General features: G+C 32.7%; 1 protein-coding gene across 1 annotated transcript; it reads right to left on the bottom strand.

Annotated features, from left to right (window-relative positions):
• Window positions 1-167: 167 nt before the first annotated feature.
• LOC143071213 (RAD52 motif-containing protein 1-like) lies at window positions 168-27,775 on the bottom strand. Its single transcript, XM_076245380.1, has 6 exons — window positions 27,624-27,775; window positions 24,028-24,219; window positions 20,028-20,147; window positions 3,766-3,907; window positions 901-1,091; window positions 168-589 (listed from the first exon to the last, which is right to left on the bottom strand). Exons 1-6 carry the CDS (start codon window positions 27,723-27,725, stop codon window positions 476-478), a joined length of 861 nt encoding a protein of 286 aa, XP_076101495.1. The 5' UTR covers window positions 27,726-27,775; the 3' UTR covers window positions 168-475.
• Window positions 27,776-27,805: the final 30 nt, after the last annotated feature.

The raw sequence follows: 27,805 nt of genomic DNA, 5'->3' as shown, positions 1-27,805 counted from the left end.
ACATGTTTGATTTTTGTCATGAATTTCATTTTATTTCAGTAAAACACAATTCGGTAAATAGAGGTGCAGAATTATAACCCATTTAAATATCGATTGTTTTTTTAAAAGGGACTGATTATGCTAATTTCGGTGAAAAAATATGGCTGTTTAACAGAATTTTCATTACGTAAACAAAAATACACACTTTATTGTGCAAGTAACATGCATTTTTCAAAAGATTATAAATTAACTCGCCCATGAATAGAGCTTGAGTTAATTTTCTACGAAACATATAATCCTAAAAATATACCAATATGTAACAACATATTTCAATGGTAAAAAACCTGTCCTCTACCATCTCATTTCAAACTGTATTTAAATTCTCAGGAACACGGAACTTCGATTATATGAACATTGAACTTCCATTCTCTGAAACGATGCTGAACATCACTTCTCTGAGATCATTTATGTCTCAATTGTGATTTTTTTCCACTCACTACATTTCCTCTAACTCATGTAAGATATGGAGGTTAACTGCATCAACATCATCATCCACTTCTTGCTTTAAATCTGCGTCATCTTCATCTGGGAGTTGGTCTAGTTCATTTACCTGAAAAATACATAGTTAAGTAGAATTCGTTTTTTTCAATCTGAAAAGTTTTTTTTAATGTTTTTTAGATTGTTATTGATAACATAACCATGTCACATAAATCTCCAATGCCACGATGTCATAAGCTTACAGGCCTGTTTGTTGATGTCATCAGACATTTTGGAGTTTAAAATTTCGGTGCAAGCAAGATTTATACCCACCCCACCTTTTTATTCTTTGTTAAATTCATATATCTAGCATTTAAAATGAATGTCCCTCCGTAACACAAAGCTTGGCAGACTCTAGAGGTACATGTAACCTTTTTATCTTACCTTTAAAAGATTGCTGTCATCCAACTGTTTTTCGGTTAGAATTACAGGATCTGCTTGAGTGGTATCAACTTCCACTGTAACTTTACCGTTAGGCAATACAATAAGAATTACTTTCGAAAATGCATTTTCTAGTGATCTCTGATATGCTAGCTTCTTACTTTTACAAATAGCCTTGGCTTTGCTTGTAGGGTCTGAAATTATGCGTATTACAACTGTAGATAACATAAGTCATATAAATAATATATAATTATTCGTTTATCTCAAATCTAAATACTTGGCTAAATAAAATAAAAATATAGATGTATGGAAGTACTTGATCAAATACTTAATCATTAATCTATCGAACAATACATGCTATCAAGAATTTGATTATTACAAAGTACACTACTCGAATGAATATCTTTTAAGTAAATCGTTGCACTGATTATTACTTTTTCACCAGCAGGTGCGTGTAATCTGCAAGCTTATGTATAAAAGAAAGAAAACACCATGAATCAGTCAGAAAAACCTAGAAATGTTAGATAACACTATGGCAACAATAATAATAAAACACAAGAAACTGTCCAAAAAACACTACTAGTAAGAACCAACACGTGACAAACTTTGAGTTATTTCAAACATAGGCTCTTAAAGTCTTAGCAGTTTTGCTCCATCAGTGGAGTGACGCCAATCGAATTTCAATATTTGTAGTCGATGATATGGCTTCACATAATAGCAAATTGGTAGATGATTCCAATATTATAACCATAAATAATTATAAAATTCATAAACCATCGCTACATGTTAATTATCTAACCTTACAAAGGCTTTATGTGAAATTTAGAAGAGGAAGTACAAATTGTTTCATGGCAATGAAAAATAAAGGCCATCACCGATATAAACAACCGGTACATTGAACAAGAGCGCACACGCTGAAATGTCTCGCCTTCTTTACTAATCATTGATTTTATGTTGATAGTCCTAAATATCAAGCTTTACTTCAACTATCAGATAAACTTAACATGATTCAAGAAAATGAGGTCAAGTTTTCAAAGGTACTATGATCAAGGCCAGATAAACCAAATGAAAAATACATGTACACCTTATAATCATTCAATACAATAAATATAGTTATCATATTGCTTATAGTTTCTAACAGACTTAACCAAGAAATCTAAACATTGACCAATGAACCATAACAATGAGGTCAAGGTCAAATGAATCATGCCAGGTAGACATGCACAACTTACAATCAATCTATGCATTAAATATAGTTGACCTATTGCTTGTAGTAACTCAGAAACAACATTAACAATAAAAACTTAAAATTGACCAATGAACCACCAAAATGAGATCAAGGTCTGATGATACCTGACAGAAAGACATATATAGCTTACTATCCTTCCTTACAACAAATATAGTTGACCTATTGCTTATAGTTTAAGAAAAACAGACCAAAACACAAAAGCTTAACACTGAGTAATGAACCGAGAGTATATTGTATTAAAAAAAGATCAAAACTCAAAACCTTATCCCTGACCATTGAACCATGAAAGTGAGTTCAAAGTCCGATGACACCTGCCAGTTGGACATGTACACCTATGAAAAGGATGAATACGATAAACATAATCGGCAATCATTGAGTTGTTCAATGAGAAAATATTCTCTGTGTTGATAAAGAAGTGATAGTTTTTGTTAACACTTTTTTGAAAAACTCTGTATGGAATATGCTCATACAAATGAAGGAACAAGTAGGCCAGAAGCGGAGTACAGTTGTTTCAAATACTAGTAGCAATGCAGAATGGTGTTACAAAATCTGTCCATTACACTAGACAAATAAAAAATTTGTAAGGGTTCCGCGGAACCCAGTGTCTCGCCTACTTTTGCTGTTAATCACACACTCATCAAAAATGATGAAAAAAATCAATAAAATTATTCCTCTCGATACTATCTTTTGATTGTCAGAAGCTTCTGTCCAAGTTTGGTAAAAATCCAGGCTAGTTTAAGAATCTTAAAAATGTTTTAAATACTTTTACTGCAGACTGTATGTAATGTTAACTGGAAGAAAAACTAAGTCCATTTATAAGTAAAATACGGGAAAAATGGAATTTTATTTTTACAAAATTTACTTCTGGATACTATCTTCTGATCATAAACAAGCTTCTGACCAAGTTTCTTACAATTCCAGGATAGTTTAAGAAAGTTATTAAAATTTTAAAAACTTTAACCACAGAGTGAATGTAATGTTTCCTGGCAGAAAAACTAAGTCCATTTATAAGTAAAATACGGAAACAATGGAATTTTATTTTTACAAAATTTACTTCTGGATACTATCTTATGAACATAAACAAGCTTCTGTCCAAGTTTCGTACAATTCAAGGATAGTTTAAGAAAGTTATTAAAATTTCAAAAACTTTAACCACAGAGTGAATATTTGTGGACGCCGCCGACGACGACGACGACGCCGACGCCGACGGAATGTAGGATCGCTATGTCTCGCTTTTTCGACTAAAGTCGAAGGCTCGACAAAAATCATGCATCTGAATGATACCTATAAGAAATGATTGGTTATAAATAAAGCATGATTTGGCTCTTCCTCGTCCTAAACTATTGCATTTTAAATATGATTATGCTTATCATACTGAAATATTGAAACGAATAATTATAAGGCTAATATTGTCTATATGCTAGTAGATCATACCTTCACAGGAAGGTCTGACTGAAAATTGTTGTTTGGATTTATCATGTTTATCAGTCAAACTTGCCAAGTGATGAGCTTTAACGTTTAAGTATCCATATTTCTACAAAAGACTAATTAACCATTGTTTTAAAGATTTTTCAGTTGGTTAAGCAATGCCCCTGGTTAAAACTAGAATTATTGTATACCTTGTACTATATATGTTTCTTCCCATGCTCCCATTCCTTCAGAATTAAGGTGGTGACCAGTGATGTCAATTCTTGTCACACAAACATATCGAACTTTACGAAGATCATTACCGCTACTGTCTTCCTCGTTGTCTTCTGTTAACTGTATTATATATAAGTGGATAGTAAATTCTATATTATTAGCTAAGAGTATATTTACCGTTTTTACATTATGAGTCAGATAGACACACTTAATGTGTTACCATAATACTTATTTTGAAAGGCTTCTTCTTTGGGCTTATTAATATAAAACTTGACGAGACCACCAAGTATTAAATTTAGATATAAATAAATAGGGTGGATAGGTTATATATACGACAATGGGGGACCTAACAATCATTTGCAGAACTATAAGCAGGTGGTTTAGGGGAGGAAGTGTTAAGCTGTCCACTTTCGATGTCTATAATATGAAGACAGATGTGAATTAGAGTTAAAATTGTCCAAGCACAAATATATGGCCTTATTGAAGCCAAAATAAAAAATGAGAGAAAGAGAGTTGATAACATAAGCAACACAACGGGTGCCACATGTGGAGCAGGGTCTGCTTACCCTTCCGGGGCACCTGAGATCACCCCTTATTTTTGGTAGGGTTCGCGTTGTTTGTTCTTTAGTTTTCTATGTTGTTTTATGTGTTCTATTGTTTGTCTGTTTGTCTTCTTCCATTTTTAGCCAGCCGTTGTCAGTTTATTTTCGATTTATGAGTTTGACTGTCCCTCTGGTACCTTTCGTCCCTCTCTTGAATGTAATTGACATGTTTGTTTGATTTCATAGTGATTAAGATTATAACACAATGTTCACTGCTATACCACTATTTAGAATTTTTTTACCTATTATGTCTGTTTGTTTTGTTCACACATCGTTGTCAATATAATGAAATTTTATTATACCGTCATGCAAGTGAGAGGGTTAGCCAGCTATAATACCAGTTTAATCCACCATTTTTTACACAGGAAAATGCATGTACCAAGTTAGGAATATGATAGTTGTTATCCATTTGTTTGATGTGTTTGAGCTTTTGATTTTGCCATTTGATTCCTTTCCGTGTTGAATTTTAAACGGAGTTCGATATTTTTGTTGTCTAACTTTTTTCAATATCATTTCAACAAAGATTTGCGAAAGTGAACTTAAATGCTACCTTTATGTAAAACCATGTTTATCTTATACTAATATGTAAAACAAATGTATATCTTATAATAATATGTAAAACCATGTATATCTAAACTCTTAAGTTGAAAACACAAAAACTAAAATTTGTAAGCACAATGTTGATCAGTTTAAATGTTGCCGTCCTAGACTTTCAACGCCTATAATACAGAATCATTCGTTTGAATAACACGTATTAATGGTAAAGTACCAATTAGCCAAATATGCCCTATTCAATTTACAATGCTTTGATTTATATAAGCAAATTAATAATAAGCTATAAGCAAACTAATTATAAGCTATAAGCAAAAATAATAAGCTATAAGCAAACTAATAATGAGCTATAAGCAAACCAATTATAAGCTATAAGTATACTAACAATAAGCTATAAGCAAACCAATAATAAGCTATAAGCAAACTAATAATAAGCTATAAGTAAACTAATAATAAGCTATAAGTAAATAATAAGCTATAAGCAAACCAATTATAAGCTATAAGTATACTAATAATAAGCTGTTAGCAAACCAATAATAAGCTATAAGCAAACTAATAATAAGCTATAAGCAAACCAATTATAAGCTATAAGTATACTAATAATAAGCTATAAGCAAACTAATAATAAGCTATAAGTAAACCAATAATAAGCTATAAGCAAAAATAATAAGCTATAAGCAAACTAATAATAAGCTATAAGCAAACCAATAATAAGCTAAAAGCAAACTAATAATAAGCTATAAGCAAACTAATAATAAGCTATAAGCAAACTAATAATAAGCTATAAGTAAACTAATAATAAGCTATAAGTAAATAATAAGCTATAAGCAAACCAATTATAAGCTATAAGTATACTAATAATAAGCTATAAGCAAACATATAATAAGCTAAAAGCAAACAAATAATAAGCTAAAAGAAAACTAATAATAAGCTATAAGTAAACCGATAATAAGCTATAAGCAAAAATAATAAGCCATAAGCAAACTAATAATAAGCTATAAGCAAACCATTAATAAGCTAAAAGCAAACTAATAATAAGCTAAAAGCAAACTAATAATAAGCTATAAGCAAACTAAGAAGAAGATATAATCATAATAACGATGAGTATTCAAACATCAAAAGATTAATCTTCAAGCGTACTAAGAATGTGCTACACTGATACTATAAATGTTTTACAATGATACTATAAAAGAGCTACAGTCCTACTAAAAATAAGCTACAATTATACTAATGATGAACTACAACCAAACTAAGAATGAGTTACAATTGTACCAAGAATAAGTTTCAATCGTTCTTGGAATGAGCTACAACGGTGGTACTAATGATCTTCAATCAAACTAAGATTGAGCTATAATGATACCAATGGTACTGAATATAAGCTTCAAACATTCTAAAAATGATCTACAACCATTCTAAGAAAGAGCTACAATCACAAAACAACTAAGAATTAGCTATAATCATACTAAAAATTAGCAGCATTCTTACTTAGCATAATCTATATTCATCCACAATCACACTATGAATTAGCTACAGTTCTACTAAGAATGAGCTAAAATCATATTGAGAATGAGCAAAAATCCTACTAAGAACAAATTCTATCCTAAGAATGAGGTACAATCATACTAAACATGAACTACAACCATACTTATTGATAAGCTACATTCATTCCACGAATAAGCTACAAACATACTAAGCAAGGGCTATAGCCATACTAAGAATGAGTGACAGTCCTACTAAGCATAATCTACAAGGATAATAGGAATGCGCTTCAACCATAATCACAGTAAGCTACCATTATATAATATAATGGAATCTAAAGCGACTGTTATACCAGAGAGAGAGAGATTTAGCTACCTATAAAATCGGGTTAAATTCAGCATTTTCTACACCGGAAAATGCCAGTGCCAAGTCAAGACTAAGACATTGGTTTTCCGTTTGTTTGAGCTTTTTGTTTTGCCATTGATGAAGGGCTTTATTTTGAATTTTGGTATTATACTATTGTACCTCATTCTAAGAACGAACTGCATTCATACTAAGAATGGGCTCCGATCACGGATTCGTCATCGTTTTAACTAAAATGTTTTTTTCTTATCTTATCCTGTATCATCATTATCATCAGTGTTATTTTATCATGAAAAGTATTTTTATCATAAGCATTATATTTATCTTTCTGTCGTGCTCCTCTTAATCAAAAAAACATAAAATCTAAGAAAGATTAGATTAACTTTGTTTTTGAAATCACTATCTGATTAAAGTGCTATATAATGTAAATTAAGTTCTATATTTACACGACTACTTTATCATATATAAATTCAAACAGTGGACATGTGGTGATGAAGAATAAGATTTCATAAGATGCTTTGAATATCTTTATATACAAGATATGAATCGACAAAATCCCCTATGTATCATGCTCCATTTAGGCAGCAACCATTGGAATTTCTGGGGGGCGGGGGGCTATGGATTTTCTTTCTGGACAAAAATTTTAATTTTAGAATTACATATAGTGGCAGCTGACGGTTAAACAAACATCCCCCCCCGAAAATCAAATGGTTTCTGCCTAAAAAGAGCATGATACATAGGGATTTTCTCGATTCATATCTTGCATATAAAGATATCTGCCCATGTTTACGATGTTTGAATCCTTCAGGCTAAATATTTTCTTTAATTATTTCTTTAACTGAAAAGTTAATTCTATAATTAAAGCATGTAAAGTTAAAATATCAATGCATTTCAGGAATAATGTTAAAATCATGCCGTAAATGAAGCTATGTACTATGAATGCGAAGACATTTTTACATGTACAGACATAGCGTGTCTGTTTGATGTGGTTTGGTCGTTTCATACCTCTATGTTGCACTTGTTAATAAAGACAAGCTAATAATGCAATTCTCTATAGGATTTCCTTTAACGCTTAAAACTATGCCACTTTTACTATATGAAGTTTTGCAAAAAAATGTATGATGGAATGGAAAGATCACATACACTTCTATATTTGCAAACTTCTAAGAGTTTAAACCTACACTAAAATTCAGTTCTATCCCTTCCCTTACTTTGGGTCTTCTTGAGAGAGAATATAATAAGACTGCAATCGAACTGCATTTTAAGTGGTAAATTTCAACAGTTTGTCTCTATGATATCATATATGGGAACCAGTAAATAAACAAATCACAATATCTATGAATATTAAACATCTTCAAAAAAGAGGCGTTCTTTATGAATCCGCTGTTATCTCACAATGTAACCTCTAACATATCTTCTTTTTTTTTCTAATGTGCGTTTTTTTTTCTTTCTTTGATATAATTTTAATCAAAAAAAAAAAAAAAAAAGAAAGAAAATTGCAAACGCTTTATAAAAAGGAGTGTGGAGGTCACAGACGATTATTTTTAAAAGTTCATCAGTTTAACAGCCATTTTCTACAAGAGAGAACATTATGGTCTATTATTCTCCTATCTAAGGGACTGACTTATACAAAGTGGAGAAAAAACAAATCTTGCAATTGCAATCAAACCTCGTAAATCATCTAGTTAGAGTGTTACATTTCATAATCCAGACGGACAATTAAGTCTTGCACAGAAATATTGAGACGTTGTTAATCTCATGGCGTTTAACGTTGTATCTGACTTCAGCTAGATTACTGGATCGTGCAGTACAACATAAATAATCACTCGAAAAAGTAATTAATGTGAAGTTTTTAAATGTTTTTTTATCAGGGGGAGGGTCTGGGTATATCAAAACCGAACCCTAAAAAGTAAAAAATTGGAAAATGCAGCTAAAAATGCACATATACGGGGAAATTACCGCATTAAGAACAACATATTTCAAAATGCTGTATTTTTTATATAGAGGAATTATGGATATAAAGTAACTGACCACTCAATCAAAAGACGATTAAAGAATAAGTAACTGCTATAGATCTACAAAACAACTACCTATACCCTAATTGCAGACAAAAATTAAAATTTAAAACCTAACGGCTTACATTCAAGTCATTAAAATAAATTAAAAAATGCATTCGAGCTTATAAATCAATTAGTTGTTTTCAGATGTTTCAAAACAACAAATTAATAGGACTGATACGCTATTTCATCTTCACTGAAATCTAAAATGGTGTAGTTCTCAATTAATTTTCTGCTTATCATCCTTCAAAATTGCATTAATAGCGCATAAAACATAGATAATTTAATAATCTATAAACCAATGTTTATAAAATTCAATTACCAGCAAAACTATATCAGTTCCAACAAATTTGTAATATGTTTTTAGTCTTATCTTATATATGCGTAAGCTAATGATAAATTCAATACAGTCAACCAAATGTACTTGTACAAAGCATCGACTTTTGTCTCAAAATGAAATTTAACGCGGCTATAAGTGTTTTTATAATTGTAACTTTTACTTTCAAATTTATGACTCGGAGTATGTTTGATGCAAATTTACGCAAGACAAACATTCCGAACACAGCTAAATTCATTTTGTCATAAGAAATTGGAGTATGCGTGTGTACAAGTAATGTTTAATGTTGGTATTCGGATATTATATCTGTTCTTTTATTGTAAATAAATATATTTTCTTTTGTCAGATGCTACACGTATCAGTAATCTAAATTTGGATGACGAACTCGTTTATTATAATGAAAAAGATTATGTCCGATAACGTTTGGTAATCAGTTATTCTGTTTCATTACTCCGGTATATTTTTGATGCAATATTAGTGTAATACCAAACGTGCTATAGTGGTTAGTGCGTCGGACTACTAACACAAAAGTTCCTGGTTTGATTCAGGGTCTGAATTGTCGGCTCTCTCTTGACACCATTTGCGTGTATGGTCTTGGGGAAACGATGATAGTCCGGCGGAAGGGAACGATTAATGGCTGACCCGTGTTAAGAGAGAACCGTATCTCTTGCACGTTACAGACACCCTTGTAGATTTAAAAAAAAGAGCAGGCTAGTGCCACTACAAGGCAGCGCTCGCACCTACAAAGTGGGAAGGGATTAATTTAAGTTGTTTCCCAATCCACTATAAATAAATATATTTAAACTAATACCAAACTAGTATATTGTTACGATATTCAGTTCCACGCACTGGCATTGTATATGTTTCAGTGCTCCTTTATTTTTGTTCAAGTAATCGCATTTATAGACAATAACAATCAAAACCAAGGAGTAAACAAAGACTCACAAAACCAAACGACATTTACATCAACAGTTATAAATAATGAATAAGAAACAACACGAACTCCACTAAAAACCGGGAGTGAAATCAGCCCCGGAAGGGTAAGCATTTCCTGCACCGTATATGGCACCTGTCGTGTTATTTCTTTGTTAAGTTCGGTAATGATGGAAGGTTATTATGACTGAGGAAGAATATAGCTGTTTGATTGTTCCGGTTTTCTTATCGATGCAAACATTATTGTATACGTCAGATAATTTTACCGTCAATGTAAAAAAGCATAATTAATTAACTCAAATGCAAATTTAAAGAAGTGCATAAAAACTGAATATTTGTTATCAACCAATAGTACGAAGAAAACAAAAGTGATATTTCTGAATTGGTACAGGTTTGTAGAAAGGTATTGTTTGGGTTGCTCCTGTATCTCAGGTCCATTTAGTATAACTTATATCTAAAGATTGTTCAATATAAAGTTTCGTAATCACTTGTCCATGTTGTGCTACAATTAAACTTAATGTTGCAATTTAATCCTCCATCCATGCCGTCCCACGATCAACTATTATATTGATTAGTATCCTTGACTATTCAAATTCAATCTTCGATGCTCCTATTGTCCATGATCTCCCCGTCTATGCTTTGACATTGATACCGATCATTGTCATCATTTTAAAAGAGGGACGAAAGATACAAAAGGGACAGTCAAACTCATAAATCTAAAACAAACTGACAACACCATGGTTTAAAATGAAAAAGACAAACAGAAAAACAGAAAAACAATAGTACACATGACACAACATAGAAAACTAAAGAATAAACAACACGAACCCCACCAAAAACTAGGTGTGATCTCAGGTGCTCCGGAAGGGTAAGCAGATTCTGCTCCACATGTGGCTTTAATTTATATTTCAGCCGTAATTTTATCTTAAACATATGTTTTAGTAAAATGAAGAAATTTTTTTGTCTTATTCTAAAACCCTAACCTTTGTTGTCAAAATATTTGAATTATCTTCGGATAGGTATCAATGTCCCTTTTAATTCAGGCAGCGTAAAGTAAAAAGGGTATTTCATCTATCCATACAATATAATATTTTGTTTCTTCGGTGCTCTGGATTCCCCTCTCAAAAAGAGCTTAAAAGATGATAGGATTTTTTCAACAATATTTGGTGTTTTTACTCCTCATCATATCTGATATTTCGTCATTGGTTTGCTAAAGAAGAGCAATCACGCTTGATTTTAAGCAAGTTGATAATTGGGGTTATCAAACTTTTATTTCTGTAGTGGTCAATATATAGATTTCGATTCGAGTTTATCTGTATTGGCTCCTGGACTCGAAGGCAAGAGGAATATCCGCTTTGGTTTATTAATGTTGCAATCAATACTATTGTTCAAAGGCAGTCTATCTACCAGGATAATACCCTCTATCTAAGTTACAAAGTTCTGTGTTATTTTTTTTAGAAACTAAAAACATACTCAGACAAAATTGTTGATAGAAAATACGATGTAAAAATAATTGACTACAGGTATCACATGATGATATATATCGACGACAGACATCAAATTATGATAAATATTCTGATGAAAGATAGCAGGTGAATCATCGTTGTGCTTGTAGTATATAATGATATGCCACAATAATGTTCGATGGGTACGAATTATATCGGATGGCAATACAGTGTCATTGTGGATAGTTGCAGTCTCTGTATCTGTTCATACTACATTTTTATATTATTTCTAATTGTTAAATACGTTCATTATCTACTATCAGTGAAGTTTCATTGTTCCTGTATTCCCAACCCATGCTACGTTACATTTAGATATGTACGATATCTACTTTCGTTCATTGTGGACAATGTTATTGAATATGTATTCCTCGTCTCTGACTGCTGCAATGTTTCCATTTTAATGGTCTACTATGGCATGGTTCAATTTACCTTGATCTCATTCCTATATTTTCGAATGAGACATCTATTGTCAGTAAAGTTTCAGTGTGAACAGGAATATGCTCCTGTATTCCAGGTGCATGGTATGCCTTTACTAATTGTTACATAGTTATGATAACAGCTGCCAGTAAAGTTTCATTGGGAACCGTCAGATTGCCCATTGTTTTACTCGTCCATATTGTGCCTTTATTAGATATTCTACATTTACGCACTTGTCATTGTTGAAAGTCACATTGGTCGATTATCCCAACGTTCAGACTGTGTCATACTTATCGTTTTATTAGATAATCCGCTACCCGTCAACTACTATTAACATTGATCCAGTATTTCCAATACTTCCACGATATTATGATACACATTCATTACTAGTATTCAAAGAGACGTTCTACGACGGACGACGTGCGTTTTGTCTACAAAAAAAAATCATCGGTGACACTCAAATAAAAAAAAAAATAAAGGAAGAAGTAGCAAAACGTTAGGGACCAAACAAAAAGTCTAAAGTCATTGCCGAAGCCGGATTACAATATCTATATGCTACATTTTTCAATATGCGACACGACAAAATTATCGATATTATTTAACTTATTTATGAACATATTCCTTATACGACATTGTTGTAAGGTTTTGTACAATGGTTTCATCTGTCCAAAAATGTTAATTGTATTTAACGTTTTAATTTGTTATGAAATATCTCACTCTACCCTAGTTCTTTTCTCATGTGTATCCTTTCTGTTGTTGACACTTCATTTTTTCATTGCACAAGGTTATATGTTGTTCTCTGTTGTTAATGATGTTATTTGCTTTGAATTCTTTTGAATGTTGATGATTGGTATTCTAGTCTTTAAGCTAAACATGGACACTAAAATAGTTTTCAATAAATGTAAGTGCTCTTGTGTTGATTCTTTTTTATATCTTGTTATTTCTGAAGATGTTGTTGTCTTGCGTAAGGATTCCATATCAATTATTTTTAGTTAATGTATTAGTTGAACCGTTTTGCTGTAACACCACACTCTAGAGTCTTAAAAATTGGTTCAGCTTTTATTAAGATGTTTTCTACACGACTTATATAACACATGAAAAAGGAAAAACCTAAATCTTAAATTCATTCGTAGATTTTGCAGAGAAATGAGATATGCCTTAACTCAATACTCAACATTATAGAAACTAAATTTCAGAAATATTATATGGTCAATCATTTGTATTTAATTGTTAACTTTACCATTCATCTTAATTTTGAAATGTTTTGAATGCCATTTTAGTGCCCCACCTACGATAGTAGAGGGGCATTATGTTTTCTGGTCTGTGCCTCCGTCCGTCTGTTCGTCCGTCCGTGCGTCTGTTCGCTACAGGTTAAAGTTTTTGGTCAAGGTAGTTTTTGATGAACTTGAAGTCCAATCAACTTGAAACTTAGTACACATGTTCCCCATGATATACCCTTTCTAATTTTAATGCCACATAGTTTTGACCTCAATTTCATGGTCCACTGAACATAGAAAATGATAGTGCAAAGTTCAGGTTAAAGTTTTTGGTCAAGGTAGTTTTTGATAAAGTTAAAGTTACATCAACTTGAAACTTAGTACACATGTTCCCTATGATATGATCTTTCTAATTTTAATTACAAATTTTTTGAAAAAAAAAAGTTTTGACCCCAATTTCACGGTCCACGGAACATAGAAAATGATAGTGTGAGTGGGGCATCCGTGTACTATGGACACATTATTGTTTGGGATAGATCTTATATTAATATTGAATGAGCGAAAACCGAGAAGTTGAAAATAATGACAACTATGTTTTAGAAGTAGCAATGATTGCAATACACGCATACAATCAGATCTGGAATAAAAATTATTTGTCTGCAAAATTCAGAAGGATTAGGGTAGATATTTGGCACTTAAACATCATACGTGTGGGCCAAATCAAACGAACAGATTTTGCCTGAAGTGGTTAAGAGTAGAAGATATTATGTTATCAACTAACAATGCATTGTACACATTGTTTGTACTTTAACTATATAGTGTCTAACACAATTGTAAACTATCATTCTGTCGTTTCCGGTTCAGACTATTTCCTTAAGTCTATAACGGAGTCGTCTGCTACAAATTTTCTGCACATGCAAATTGTAAAACTTATGGCCTGAATGGCTAAAATTACTTAGTTAGATTCATTTATTTTCTGAACAAGCCATTATCGTACATGTAGTGAAGTGTTTGAAAAATAATAATTATGAATATAAATTGAGGACAGGTAATGTGCTGACCAAAGTAATAGGGCAAATAGACAAACAGCAAACCCTACGTGGAAAACTTATGATTGAGCAACATAAATGAGTTATAAATTTTGTTTCTTAACGGAAATGGATGACCACCATGAAAACCGCCATTGAGCTCAGATGCTGGGAAAAGTAAGCTGTTCTATACTACAAATGGCTGTGTTCATGGTGTTAGGTTGCATTCGGCAAAAGTCCCAACGAGGGAATGGGTGTTGGAATTTTGTGTACGACAAAAGGAACATTTATATTTATCAAAGGTAACAGGATTATAATTCGATACGTCAGGCGTGCGTTTCGTCTACATAAGACTCATGAGTGACACTCAGATCAAAATAATTGGAAGCCAAACAAATGTAAAGTTGAAAAGCATTGAGGACCTAAAGTTCCAAAAAGTTGTGACAAATATAATTCACACTTTTACAAACATTAAATTTATAAAAGTGACATATCAGTAAACATCTTAAGTACTATTTTTTTTTAAATGTCAACCAAGTCGATCATCAAATGTCAATGCATAGCTTACTTTTATATAAATTTTGCTTGGCTTCTAGTAACTATGTCCTCCTTGAACAATTTTTTTATATATCAACTCATAATTTCCCAAATTTGTCCAACATTGCTATGTTTGGCTATATTCAGATGTTTATAATGTGGTGATCTGTTTCGGAACGAGGGATAATATTGACAGTTTCTTAAAGGGGCATTAGCAGTCAAATGCATGTTCACAGATTGGACTTAAAATCTCCTATTTGAAAATTATATAACATACTAAAACGTATATCCAATTTGTAAAAAAATCAGAAATAAACAATTTACGGTGCAAGTTCTTGATGAAATGTATCAGCTTTTTCTTTTTTTTTTAAGTCTAGACGCCATCTACCTAACCACTGAGGTGACCTCCGAAGACTGCTGACGGTCATTTATCTCGATATAAACATAAAATGGATACAAATAGAAACTTTTAAGCCTGGTATCGATATGTTTATTTACATATTTTTTTTAAATCTTCGAGCTTGTGTCGACTTAAAGGGGCATTAAATGTCAAATTCATCTGTATGATTGGACTAAGATTCTCTAGTTTATATTATATACATATCATAGATTATCCCTGAGATCACCCCTAGTTTTTTGGTGGGGTTCGTGTTGTTTATTCGATAGTTTGCTATGTTGTGTCATTTGTGCTGTTGTTTGTTTGTCTTTTTCGTTTTTAGCCATGACGTTGTCAGTTTGTTTTAGATTTATGAGTTTGACTGTCCCTTTGGTATCTTTCGTACCTCTTTAATAACATCCGTACACATATATAGAAATTATAAAAAGTCCCAAAGAAGCAATTAACAATATGAACTCTTCATCGTGGAGCAGTAGTTCTACACATTTTTCAGCAGAAAGTTCATCAGATGAAGTGATTAAGCATTTATAAACTTTTTATAATTTTGGTTTACTTGTATAAATAAAGGCGACAGCAGTAAACCGCTGTTCGAAATTCATCAATCGATTGAGAGAAAACATATCCGGGTTACTGAGGGAAACACATCAACTATAAGAGGAAAACAGCGAAACAACATAAACACTGAAGTGCAACAAAAAAAAAAACGGCAATGCAACTCATAGAAACGAACTATAAGATACCAACTGCCATTTTTCTGACTTGGTTCATCGAATGGCATATCCGTTGATGGCTACCACATTGATATAAGCAAATTTACACTTTTGCAGAAATTGTTAGTATATCGGACTTTCCGACGAGTTGCACTCGAACATCACTTTAAATTGAACATTCAAGAAAATTAACGTCGATTTTATGTGATTTACATACAAATGTATGATCACTATTTTTGTAAGAATTTAGTCAGCAATATTTCAGAAAATAAAAGATATAAATGCATTAACTTGTCTATTTCAAGTAAATGATAAGGAGCCAAAGACAAAGTTGAAAGCCAAAATATGTGATATAATTCATTTACTGTAATTTGACCGTAAAACAGATGTGAATACATTAAATTATATCAGTAAGTTAAGGGCTGTCTATGTTTCTTAACGTACTATAAACTTTCATCATTTGATTTCTTAGAAAGTAAAACACTCGTTACTGTACTCTTTTAGAATACGAAAACTCTATGTTATTTTTATACGTCACTAACAGTTTGTTCTAATACAAGTTGAAGAGGAATAACTCATTTCGCGCGACCTCTTTCTCTCTTAAATTTTGATTACAAATTATTAGCCAAAGTTATTGCGGAAAGAATGAAATTATTTCTTCCGAAACTTATAGATCCGGATCAGACAGGATATGTGGCTGGTAGATATATTGGTGAAAATCTACGACTAATTGCTGATATTATATTGTTTACTACTTTAAAAAATTATCCAGGGCTTATATTACTAGTCGATTTCGAAAAGGCGTTTGATACGCTAGAATGGAAATTTATTCAAAAAGCATTGGCTTGTTTTAATTTTGGTAGCAAGTTCCGGAAATGGGTCTTAACTTTATACTCAAATATATCTAGTCTTGTCGTTAATAATGGATTTAGTTCTAGTCCGTTCAAAATTGAGAGAGGTGTTCGACAAGGGTGTCCTTTGTCTCCTTTTTTATTTATTTTGGCCGTTGAACTGCTGGCAATAAATATTCGTAAGAACAACCATATATCAGGTATAAAAATTGGGGATACTGAAATAAAAATTTCACAGTTGGCTGATGATACCACTTGTTTTTTGAAAGATGTATTTTCTGCGCAAATTTTATTAGATTCCTTTAATGATTTTGAGAAGTGTTCAGGGTTAAAAGTCAATTTTTCGAAAACCGAAGCAACATGGATTGGAAGAAATAAATTTAACAAAGAAGGTTCCCTTCCTATTAAATGGACAGATGGTTTTAAAACCTTAGGTTTAAAATTTAACGCTTTTGATGAAATGGTTTGTTCTAACTTAGATACATGCATAGAAAAAATGGAATCAATTATTAAAATGTGGAGGATCAGAAACCTTTCCTTGATCGGTAAAATCGTAATTCTTAAATCACTTGCAATATCGAAGCTTATTTATGTCATTTCATCTACACATGTACCAAGATCTTATGTAATTAAAATACAAAGGGACATTAATAACTTTTTATGGAATGATAGTACTCCGAAAGTTAAATCGGAAGTTATTCAAAAGTCTCCTAGCGAGGGGGGACTGAAAGCACCAAATTTTGAAGTACAGCTGTTATCCTTTCGTATCATGTGGGTAAAACGATTTTTGTCAGAACATGACTCTAAATGGAAACATGTTTCCAAAGCATTCTTCTCCCTTTTTGATTTAGAGGACTTATTTATGAGCAGATGTGAATTTGAGTTTTTAAATTTAAAAGCACCTCTTTTTTATATAGAAGTGCTATCTGCTTGGAAACGTTTCAAGGGTATTTTCATCCCGTTAAATGCATTTCATGTTAGAAAAGAATTTATTTGGTTCAATCCGTTTATCAAGGTTAACAGAACGAGTATTTTTTACAGATCTTGGTACACGAAAGGCATAAGGTTCATTAATGATATTGTAGATGATAAAGGCGAATTTTTGTCTCATGACGCTATTAACAAACAAGAGTGCACACGCTGAAATGTCTCGCCTTCTATACTAATCATTGATATTATGTTGATAGTCCTAAGTATAAAGCTAAGCTTTATTACAACTGTCACATAAACTTAACATTAACCAAGATAACTAAACAAAGACCAATGAACCTTGAAAAAGAGGTCCAGGTCAGATGAACCATGCCAGGCAGACAGGTACAGCTAACAATGCTTCTATACACAATATATAGTTGACACATTACTTATAGTTTAAGAAAAATAGACCAAAACACAAAAACTTAACACTGTGCAATGAACCGTGAAAATGAGGTCACGGTTAAATAAAACCTGCTCGACTGACATAAAGATCATAAAATATTTCCATACACCAAATATAGTTGACCTATGGCATATAGCATTAGATAAAAAGACCAAAACTCAAAAACTTAACTTTGACCACTGAACCATGAAAATGAGGTCAAGGTCACATGACATCTGCCCGCTAGACATGTACACTTAACAATCATTCCATACAACAAATATAGTAGACCTATTGCATATGGTATGAGAAAAACAGACCAAAACACAAAAATTTAACTATAACCACTGAACCATGAAAATGAGGTCAAGGTCAGATGACACCTGCCAGCTGGACATGTACACCTTACAGTCCTTCCATACACCGAATATACTAGCCCTATTGCTTATAGTATCTGAGATATGGACTTGACCACCAAAACTTAACCTTGTTCACTGATCCATGAAATGAGGTCGAGGTCAAGTGAAAACTGTCTGACGGGCATGAGGACCTTGCAAGGTACGCACATACTAAATATAGTTATCCTATTACTTACAGTAAGAGAGAATTTAACATTACAAAAAATCTGAACTTTTTTTTCAAGTGGTCACTGAACCATGAAAATGAGGTCAAGGACAATGGACATGTGACTGACGGAAACTTCGTAACATCAGTCATCTATATACAAAATATGAAGCATCCAGGTCTTCCACCTTCTAAAATATATAGCTTTTAAGAAGTGAGCTAACGCCGCCGCCGCCGCCGCCGCCGCCGCCGGATCACTATCCCTATGTCGAGCTTTCTGCAACAAAAGTTGCAGGCTCGACAAAAATATAATTTGAATGTTACTTTTGTAGACATTCTTTCTATTAAACTTGCTATACCACGTGACTGGAAAGATTTGTTATTACAACAACACATGTCACCTAAGAGCAACTCTTTTGGATTCGTTTTTGAGCATGAGAATAAAAAAATGCCTATTAGCAAATTATATACTAAAGATGTATATTCACTTTTTATCGATCGGGTAAGTGTTTCTCCTATTTCACAACAAAGGTGGGAAGAAAGTTTTAATATAGAAATTAGTGACGAAAAGTGGAACATTATTTATTCACTAGCTTTTAAATGTACTATTGAAAGCAAACTACAAGCTTTTCAATATAAAGTGTTACACAGAATAGTCTTACATAATTATCTCCTTGAAAAATATAAACTTTCTTTAACTAATGAGTGTGCCAGTTGTAAAGAAATAGAAACTATAGAGCATAAATTTTTTGAATGTATAGAAATAAAACGATTTTGGAGAGAATTTTCTAATTGGTGGCATTTAGTTTTTGGAGTAAAATTTTTTTTAAATAAAGACAGTGTCATTTTTGGTATATTGAATTCTGATAACTTAGTGTTAAACTATTGTATTTTACAGGCAAAATATAACATTCATTATGTAAAGTACACACAATTAGACAGATTGTTTATATCTGTGCAAGCTTTTCTCAAATTTTTGAAAAGACGTCTGGAGATATTAGAATATTTATATCTTGCTAAAGACAAGCACGAGTCATTTGTCGACAGATGGGGGAAATTTATGGAAGTTATTAATTAAATTTTATTCTCGATATGATCATGTATATTTAATGTATTCCAAAGTATCTTTTACTTGTATCATATACCGATTCACATCATTTACTTGTATTTGTTTTTACTATGTCTTATTCGTAAAATATCAATAGTATGACTATGCCATATGTCAATCACTTATATATTGTAAAAATGTATGTATGTATGTATGCACTGTAGCTTGAACACCAAAAAGATCAATAAAAAATAAAAAAAAAAAAGGAATAACTCATTATACTTGCCAGCTTAATAGTTGTGGACCAGCCATTGAAGCCTAAGTAGTAATTTGCCAACTCTTGACATTTAGCAAAGTGCAGTGTAGTTACAGTTTGTGTATCTTTCTTCCTTTTGGCATAAGCTATCTACAATATATCAAGCTGGTTAATTTCTTAATATTCTGTGTTTTTATAAGATTATCGTCTATGTTTATTTTCGTCTATGAAATTCAGTTTTTATGTTATTCTAAACCTCTGATTATGGTGCTTAGATAAATTAATTCAAAACTCAGTGTGAATTTAATATTGATAAATATAGTTAAATATAAGCCCCAGTCCCACTAGATCACGATCGCAACACGCTCGACGTGATCTACAATAAATTAAGATCGTGGTGAGCTCGCAGTATGAGCGGCATGAAAATGAAAATTTTCGTTTCAATCACGTTGCTACAATGATCCCGCTACGATTATACCACGTTCTCAACATGCTTATTCTGCGACCTCACTACGATTATCACGATCCTTCTACGCTCATCACGTCCTCACTGAGACCATACCACGATTTATCCTATTGCAACACTATCTTACCACGCTTCTACAACGATTATCAGTGGCGGATCCAGAACTTTTCCTAAAAAAAGGGGGGGGGGGCTGACTGACCTAAGGGGGACCCGCTCCAGTCATGCTGCAGTGATTCCCTATATAATTAACCAAATTTTTCCCACGAAAGGGGGACCCGGGCCCCCCTGGATCCGCCTATGAATTTATACCACGCTCTTAACACCATACTACGATCATACCGCGTTCATACCGCGATCTTACTACGCTCCCGGCAATAACGTGAACATCATGTTCCATATAAAAACTGTATCATTCTTCTATTTCTCATTGATACGTAGAGTTTCTCGGAAACAACGCAGTCATGCAACCAAAACCTACGTAAAGGTAAGGTTAGAGGTAGAGGCAGAGTGAGATCTGATAGTAACGAATCACGATCCAGAAGATATATGTCGGACCGACAATCCAACCTGAATCACAACTTATTACTGATTCATCAAGATCAAATAACGATGCTTTAGTGGACGATATCAGGGATGACACAGGTGTGTCAAGAATGATTGAGACGTTAGAGATAAAGGAAAAGAGGTTCATATTACATGCAGACATGTACAAGCTGGAGAGCTTTTATAAATTTCATATTACAATGACAATGAGCATGATGATCGTAGTATGAACGTAGTCGGGTCGTAAGAACAGCGTGATGAGGACGCCATGGGCATGGGCGTACTTAAACCGTACTATGGTCTTGAACAGCGTTGTATAAACGAGGTATAGTCGTAGACGTAGTGGAAGCGTGTTTGTGTCGCGGTAAGAACGTGATGGTCGTAGTGAGGTCGTAGTAAAGTCGCTGTGAGATCGTATCGCAGTCTCCCCGACTAGAATCGCGCTTTCGCTACGATGTCGCTACGATGGTACAGAGACCTTTGCGATCTTACCGCGACCTTACTGCGCTCTCACTATGCTTCTACTACGACCTGATTTCGCCATGACCGCACTACGATTGTTTTGAACATGTTCAAAGTTGGCCAGGCTCATCACGATCATGAAGACCTCTGCACGACCGCACTACGATCGTCCAAATTTTCGGGGTTTTTTTACACATCGTAGTGCGATCGTGGCCTGCGGTATAAGGGAGTATTTCTTAGAAATAAGTTTCCTTTTAATGCAGGGTTCACACATTGCCGATTATTGCTCCCGTTTGAGATCAGACAGCGATACGACACGAAAAGTGAAAAAGTCGGATTACTATCCTCAATTTTCTGGAATGTCCTATCATAGTCTGAACGCAGTCGATTAAGTTCGCAACAGATTCCTACGGGTCGGCAAGGGTCCAAATAGTTCGGCAAAGCACCCCGACACTTAGCTGCGTCCCTTACAATTCGGGTGAATACATCAAATTTTGTCTAGTCGGATTACAATCGTACCTATGTCGTGACAGATTCTGCTGTATCGGATTAAAAACCTAACAATGTTCTCTGTATTCTGGATGGTGTCCTGTTGAACGGGAATGATTCTGCCGATTGAATTCAGATTGCATCCAGATCTACCCACGTCAGAGTCCCAACAACTTCCAACAGCGTCGGTTCACTGTCTGTCACTGTCTGATCTCTATCGGATTACACTCGGTAAAATCAGGACGCAGTCGTGACAGACTCGGTCGAATTTTATCAGTCGAAAGATAAAAATCGGATTAGAAGCGGATTGAGAACGCAATTATCGGGATAAATTCGCTTGGAAACGGTTGAATATCGACGCTTCCTGAACAGTATCTGATTGTTGTCGTGATTAAATTATTTTTTTGACAAATCTAAATAAAAGTTTGAATTTTATCCACGATTCACAGGATCTTGATCAGACTTTTGACAAATTTAAATCGGAAAAGGTCCTGTCAAGGACGGCAGTAAAAATCGTGAATGTGTGACTCCAGCTTAATAATGATTCCTCTGACACGATGAGGATGAGAACCTTGCCGATTTTTGTTTTGTTTCGTACATTGTTAACGTTTCCTATTTTTCGACTACGTCCCGTATAACATATTTCTGTGAGTGTCATCCGTTCATTAAAGCCAATATTTACTTGGTACTGGTATGACTTACATTCAACATTTTGTTCTAAGGTTTCAGTACCCTTGACTCTTATATGTAGGTCCTCTTGGTTTATATGATCCCGAAAGGTTTTAAATTGTTGGATTTTCAAAACTATGGTGACGGGCGTACCTAGTGAAAAAAAAACAATGCTACGGCATCTGTGCGCATAATTATGATACCACGTGTTTCTGGAATTTAGGCTAACCTCTTCAGATCGATACAAAACAGAAAGCCATTTAACAACAATACAAGCCTGGCGTGGCAGAGTATTAACACATGCCCACAACAAAAAAAGACACCATTTTATAGCTGACTATGCGGTATGGGCTTTGCTCATTGTTGAAGACCGTACGGTGACCTATAGTTGTTAATGTCTGTGTCATTTTCGTCTTTTGTGGATAGTTGTCTCATTGGCATACATACCACATCTTCTTTTTTATACCATGTACAGATCTGATGAAGATGGCTGGCTGCCAGTTATACAAACCGATATGCATATTGAAGACTAGAACACGTTAATGTAATTATGAATATCAACCCTGATTATTACTAGATTGAAACGCTCAGCCAGATTTCAAAGTGCCAGTTTACAAGGCAACAGTCCTCAAGAAGACAAGTTACCTTATCCGGTCACATTATTCTGATTCCGAGCCGACCAGTATTTGCCTGACTCCTCTAAGACGCGTGCTTCACGGAGAAGTTGCAATTACCAATTTTAAAGTCTTTGTTTACCCGGCCGTATTTCGAACCCACGACCTCTCGCACTCGAGGCGAACACGCTACCAAGATACCACTAAGTCGTTAGTACAGATCTGAGAGTACTCGCAGTTGCTTAAAGCTACTTCAAAGCCAATAACAACTAATAAAAAACATGCATCTAAGACGAAGATTACAAATAGAACTCATCTCACTTCCAATGGATTCAATGTAAAGTCGTCAGTAACAGTCAGAGAAAACACGTCCTTGTGCAATGTCAAGGTACAGGTATCGACTGACTGTGAGCCATGAATGTACATAGCTGTGTACAAGCATGCATGTATATTCAAATAATATTTAGTTTGATATTTTTGTTGTTGATAACAAAATCAATATTCAAACCAATAAATAGTTGCTTAAACAAGATATCAGAAATACAAAGTCCTTCCAACAGCATATACCTACATTCTAAATATAACGCAATTTACTACATGCTCGGCACATGTATACATCATGCAATTATATATATATCTATCTAGCAGTTAAAGAATTGTACCGTGTACCGAATGTTATGTTTTGTAAATACGCCCTCCTAAACTGTGATGTATCTGCTTAATATCATACATGTCTCTGATCTACACTAATTCAGCATTATCATGATTATGAATACGGGAAAAATACCTTGCATTCTGTGCCTGAAATCGTTATCTTGTTGGATAGACTTTCCTTAGCAGAATGTGCTGCTATAACAGAATAAAATGTCACAAAACCATAGTATCCCGCTACTTTTTCAGACTGGTTGGATGTAGAGTACGGATATATTTGTATTCCATGTATCAGTCCGTATAAAGAAAATACGGAGTACAGATATTCCTGAAAAAAAATAATCATTGTTTCTTATTTATTTTTTTTTTGTAAGTTGATTTCTATAGTCACCGTTGTTGAAAATGGGTTCCTACACTTGATTTTTCGTGTTAATTGTGGTTTTCTTTATCAGGTTGACCATTTTTTTCAAAAAGTTATTTTCTAGTAAAACAAATCAAGAATTGGACACCATACCAAGCCTACATGTCATTGAAAAAAAACTCATTGTTCGCTGGATTTGTTTTTTTTAAAGATCAGCACATATATATGTTAGCGGCAATAAGTGAAATTAGGCATTAAGCTTAAATCCTAGGCAATAAGCTAACGCCTAGGCATTAAGTTATTGCCTGAAATTTTCAGGCATTAAGCTTATTTCCTGAAATCTGATGATGATTATTCATCCTATTGCCGAACATAATTTTAGGCAATGAGTGAAATCTTGATTTTATGCATATTTTGTGATTTATTCTTGATATAAAGTCGTTTCTTAATTTTTTTCTCATATTACATGTATAAATATACATTCATTAGACAGATCTTCAAATTTAGTAAGTTTATTTCGAAATTTTAGCAGTTAAAAAACAGAATTTACACATACTTTTTTCATGTTTTTGTGATATTACAAAATATTAAAAAGATTTTAAAAAGGGATTGTTATTATCCAATTAAACAAGGAGGGAGATTGTTACTATACTATATATAAAAATATTAATTTTCGCGAACCATTTAGGTCACGGAAATTCCAAAATATAGCATCAGTAAGGAGAGTTGTACAAATAGTGTGAATACACGGAACCCCCATCCAATTCATCTTTAGCTAAAAGTATTCATCATTTTCTATTTTATATGTACTAACAATATTCCATTTTTCTATAGTTTCGATTAAAATGTGCCAAAATCTGTCAGAGTTAAAATAGTATATAAAAAAAAATATTTATTTGAAATTTTTTTACACTTCACTAGTCGAGCTGATTTTAACTGGTCACAGGTAGAGAAAATTAAAATATGATTTTTTGCTCACACCATTTTCCAATTTTTTTTTTTTTTGAATAAGTAAATTTTCTTTATTAACAAACAGTTCCACAACTTGTGATAACAAAATGATTTAAACGCAAATTTCAAGTTTTCATATTTTTAAACTATTATTTTAATATAAATAACATATCTCATTCGTGATTTTATTTCCGGTCTCTTGTGGAGTATTTATATGAAAGATGCACGAGATTTGCCTTTGAACTTTTAAGTATGAAACCGTGACACTTCGATTTCAGCTCCCTCAAAGCATATAATGATTTTACTGATTATAAGTTTAATTTTTACTACTTGCAATTAGTTTGTTCAATTCTAATATAAAACGTAGTTATATTTTTTTTACTTAAGTTTAGTTTCATAGAGTTTACATGTATAATTATAATTTAAAATGAATATTTATTTTCTAATAATTTTAAATCGGTTTTTTAAATTAAAGTTGTTGTTTAAATTTGATACAATATTTCATTTTTTTTCATTTGCTATTTTCTTTTACGTCAATACGTAAGATAGCTTCGATGTGCATGCTCAGACATGTCGTAAGTCGGTCCTAACTTTATCATAATTTCAGGCTGTCCTAAGAATATCTTATAGGACCCATCTTAGGACAGTTTCGATAAACAGGCCCCAGTTCTCATAATGTTATTATTTTACAAATATATTGTTATTTAAATGAATAAATGTCTTTTATTTACTTGCATTTATATTTTAGGCATTAAGCTTAATGCCTGCACACATTTTTCAGGATTTTAGCTTAAATCCTAGGATTTAAGACTAATGCCTAACATCATTCAGGCAATAGACTTACTGCCTAGGCGTTAGCTTATTGCCTAGGATTTAAGCTTAATGCCTAATTTTACTTATTGCCGCTAACATATACAAGTCATTCTATCCGATTGCTACAGTAAAAAGCCCTCGGACACATGAATTTTTGTTTGCCGAAAAAAATATGTCTACCTACCTACCCACTTGCCTCTACCTTTGGGTAGGGTTGGGCAAACAAAAACAATTTGAAGTGTGACCTTATTCATAAAAGTTTTTTTTTGTAAGATAAAAGGAAAAGTATTAACAAAAGTAGTATCAATTGTCATTCAAAGACAATAACCTCATAAGACAAATGTAAGATGTTGATATCAGACATGGTGTTTTGTAGAACTTGTCTTGCTGATCTGTTTCGCTGCTAAAACCATCTATCTGTATATATCTATTATGATTTTCAAGTTGTCAGAAAAAACGGACATATATAAACGAAACATACATTGACATATTCAGTATGTGAGAAGGAATTGAGTTATCTTTCTTATAGTGTAATGTATAGGGCATCAGTACACAGAAATGATAAAAACAAAATATGAGTAATATGCAAATATTTGTTTAAATTTACGATAACTCTTACTCTAAAAGTCATACAGAGTATACAAAAATGTGAAATAGAAATAGAATAAAAAGAAAATAACTTATATCAGATTCTGGTTTTGACCGAGCTTCATAAGTTCACAAAGTGGACAGTATTCTTACACTCTGATTTTATAGTTATACTCACTGTGTTTAAGTGCTCATCTATATGCCGACTTTCAATACTTGTTGTAACAAGGAATTGAATATTTAAATATACCATTCAATCCTTGCTCACAAACACAAATCGAAAATTTACTAACTTATACCTCTATCATGTCTGACTATCTCTAATTAATAAATGGTTGTATATTTAATATTAAAACATTACAATTTATACATGTCAACAAAATGCATGTTAAATATATTATAATAATTATAATATATTTAACATGCATTTTGTTAACATGTATAAATTGTAATGTTTTTACATGATTAACATGATTATAAATGGTATTGATTATAGTGATGACCGATTTTATTTTAGAATTAAATAACATAAACATTTGTCAAATCAGAGACATATCTCTGGTCAAATTGACATGAAATACACAGTCAATAAATAATAATAATTCGATATTAAAACAGTTAAATAACATTATAATTAAAAAAAAAAAAATAAACAGTAATTTAATTGCTCTAGAAAGTAAATACTTATGACTTGAGATTTTACATACAATTGTCTATTCAAGAAGGTTAGTCTAGCATGTTTAATGTTTTTCTCGCGAAAATAGTAAGTAGGATAATAGTTTAAGTAATGTATTACACATGCATGTGACGGCAGAGGATACAAATTTCAACTTACAAGTGTATACTTATGATTGTAACATTAGTATATATAGATTCATATTCGGTAAAATGCTCTAAAGAGCTTATGTTTGTATTGGTATATGTGAACCGAATCAAAATAAAACTTTCGTATTCGTATTCGTATCAGATCGTGTACAAGTCGTTGTCTGCGTAATAATTTAAGCTGGTATTAATATTACCTGAACATCTTCTGCTGAACTGCCAGGTATGCTGTTTACATAAAGATTCTTTCTGTTGCCTTCTGGTCTCTTGAAATCAATTATCTCAACACTACATGACATAGTAAACAAAGTTCTGTCTATTTTAAATCTCCCACTTTTACGGCGATAGTAAAATTAAGGTCGATTACGGAATAGGAACA

This window comes from Mytilus galloprovincialis, chromosome 4 (assembly GCF_965363235.1).
Source record: "Mytilus galloprovincialis chromosome 4, xbMytGall1.hap1.1, whole genome shotgun sequence".
NCBI lineage: Eukaryota > Metazoa > Mollusca > Bivalvia > Mytilida > Mytilidae > Mytilus > Mytilus galloprovincialis.
Note: the sequence above shows the minus strand (reverse complement) of the source record. Positions and strands in the feature narration are given on the sequence as shown.

Excerpts from the sequence above, each read along its gene's own strand:
- LOC143071213 (XM_076245380.1), bottom strand. The coding sequence starts at position 27,725 with ATGTCATGTAGTGTTGAGATAATTGATTTCAAGAGACCAGAAGGCAAC. Across the intron at positions 20,148-24,027 it reads TTTCAGGCACAGAATGCAAG|ATAGCTTATGCCAAAAGGAA; the intron begins GTATTTTTCCCG and ends GATATATTGTAG. Across the intron at positions 590-900 it reads ATGACAGCAATCTTTTAAAG|GTAAATGAACTAGACCAACT; the intron begins GTAAGATAAAAA and ends TGTATTTTTCAG.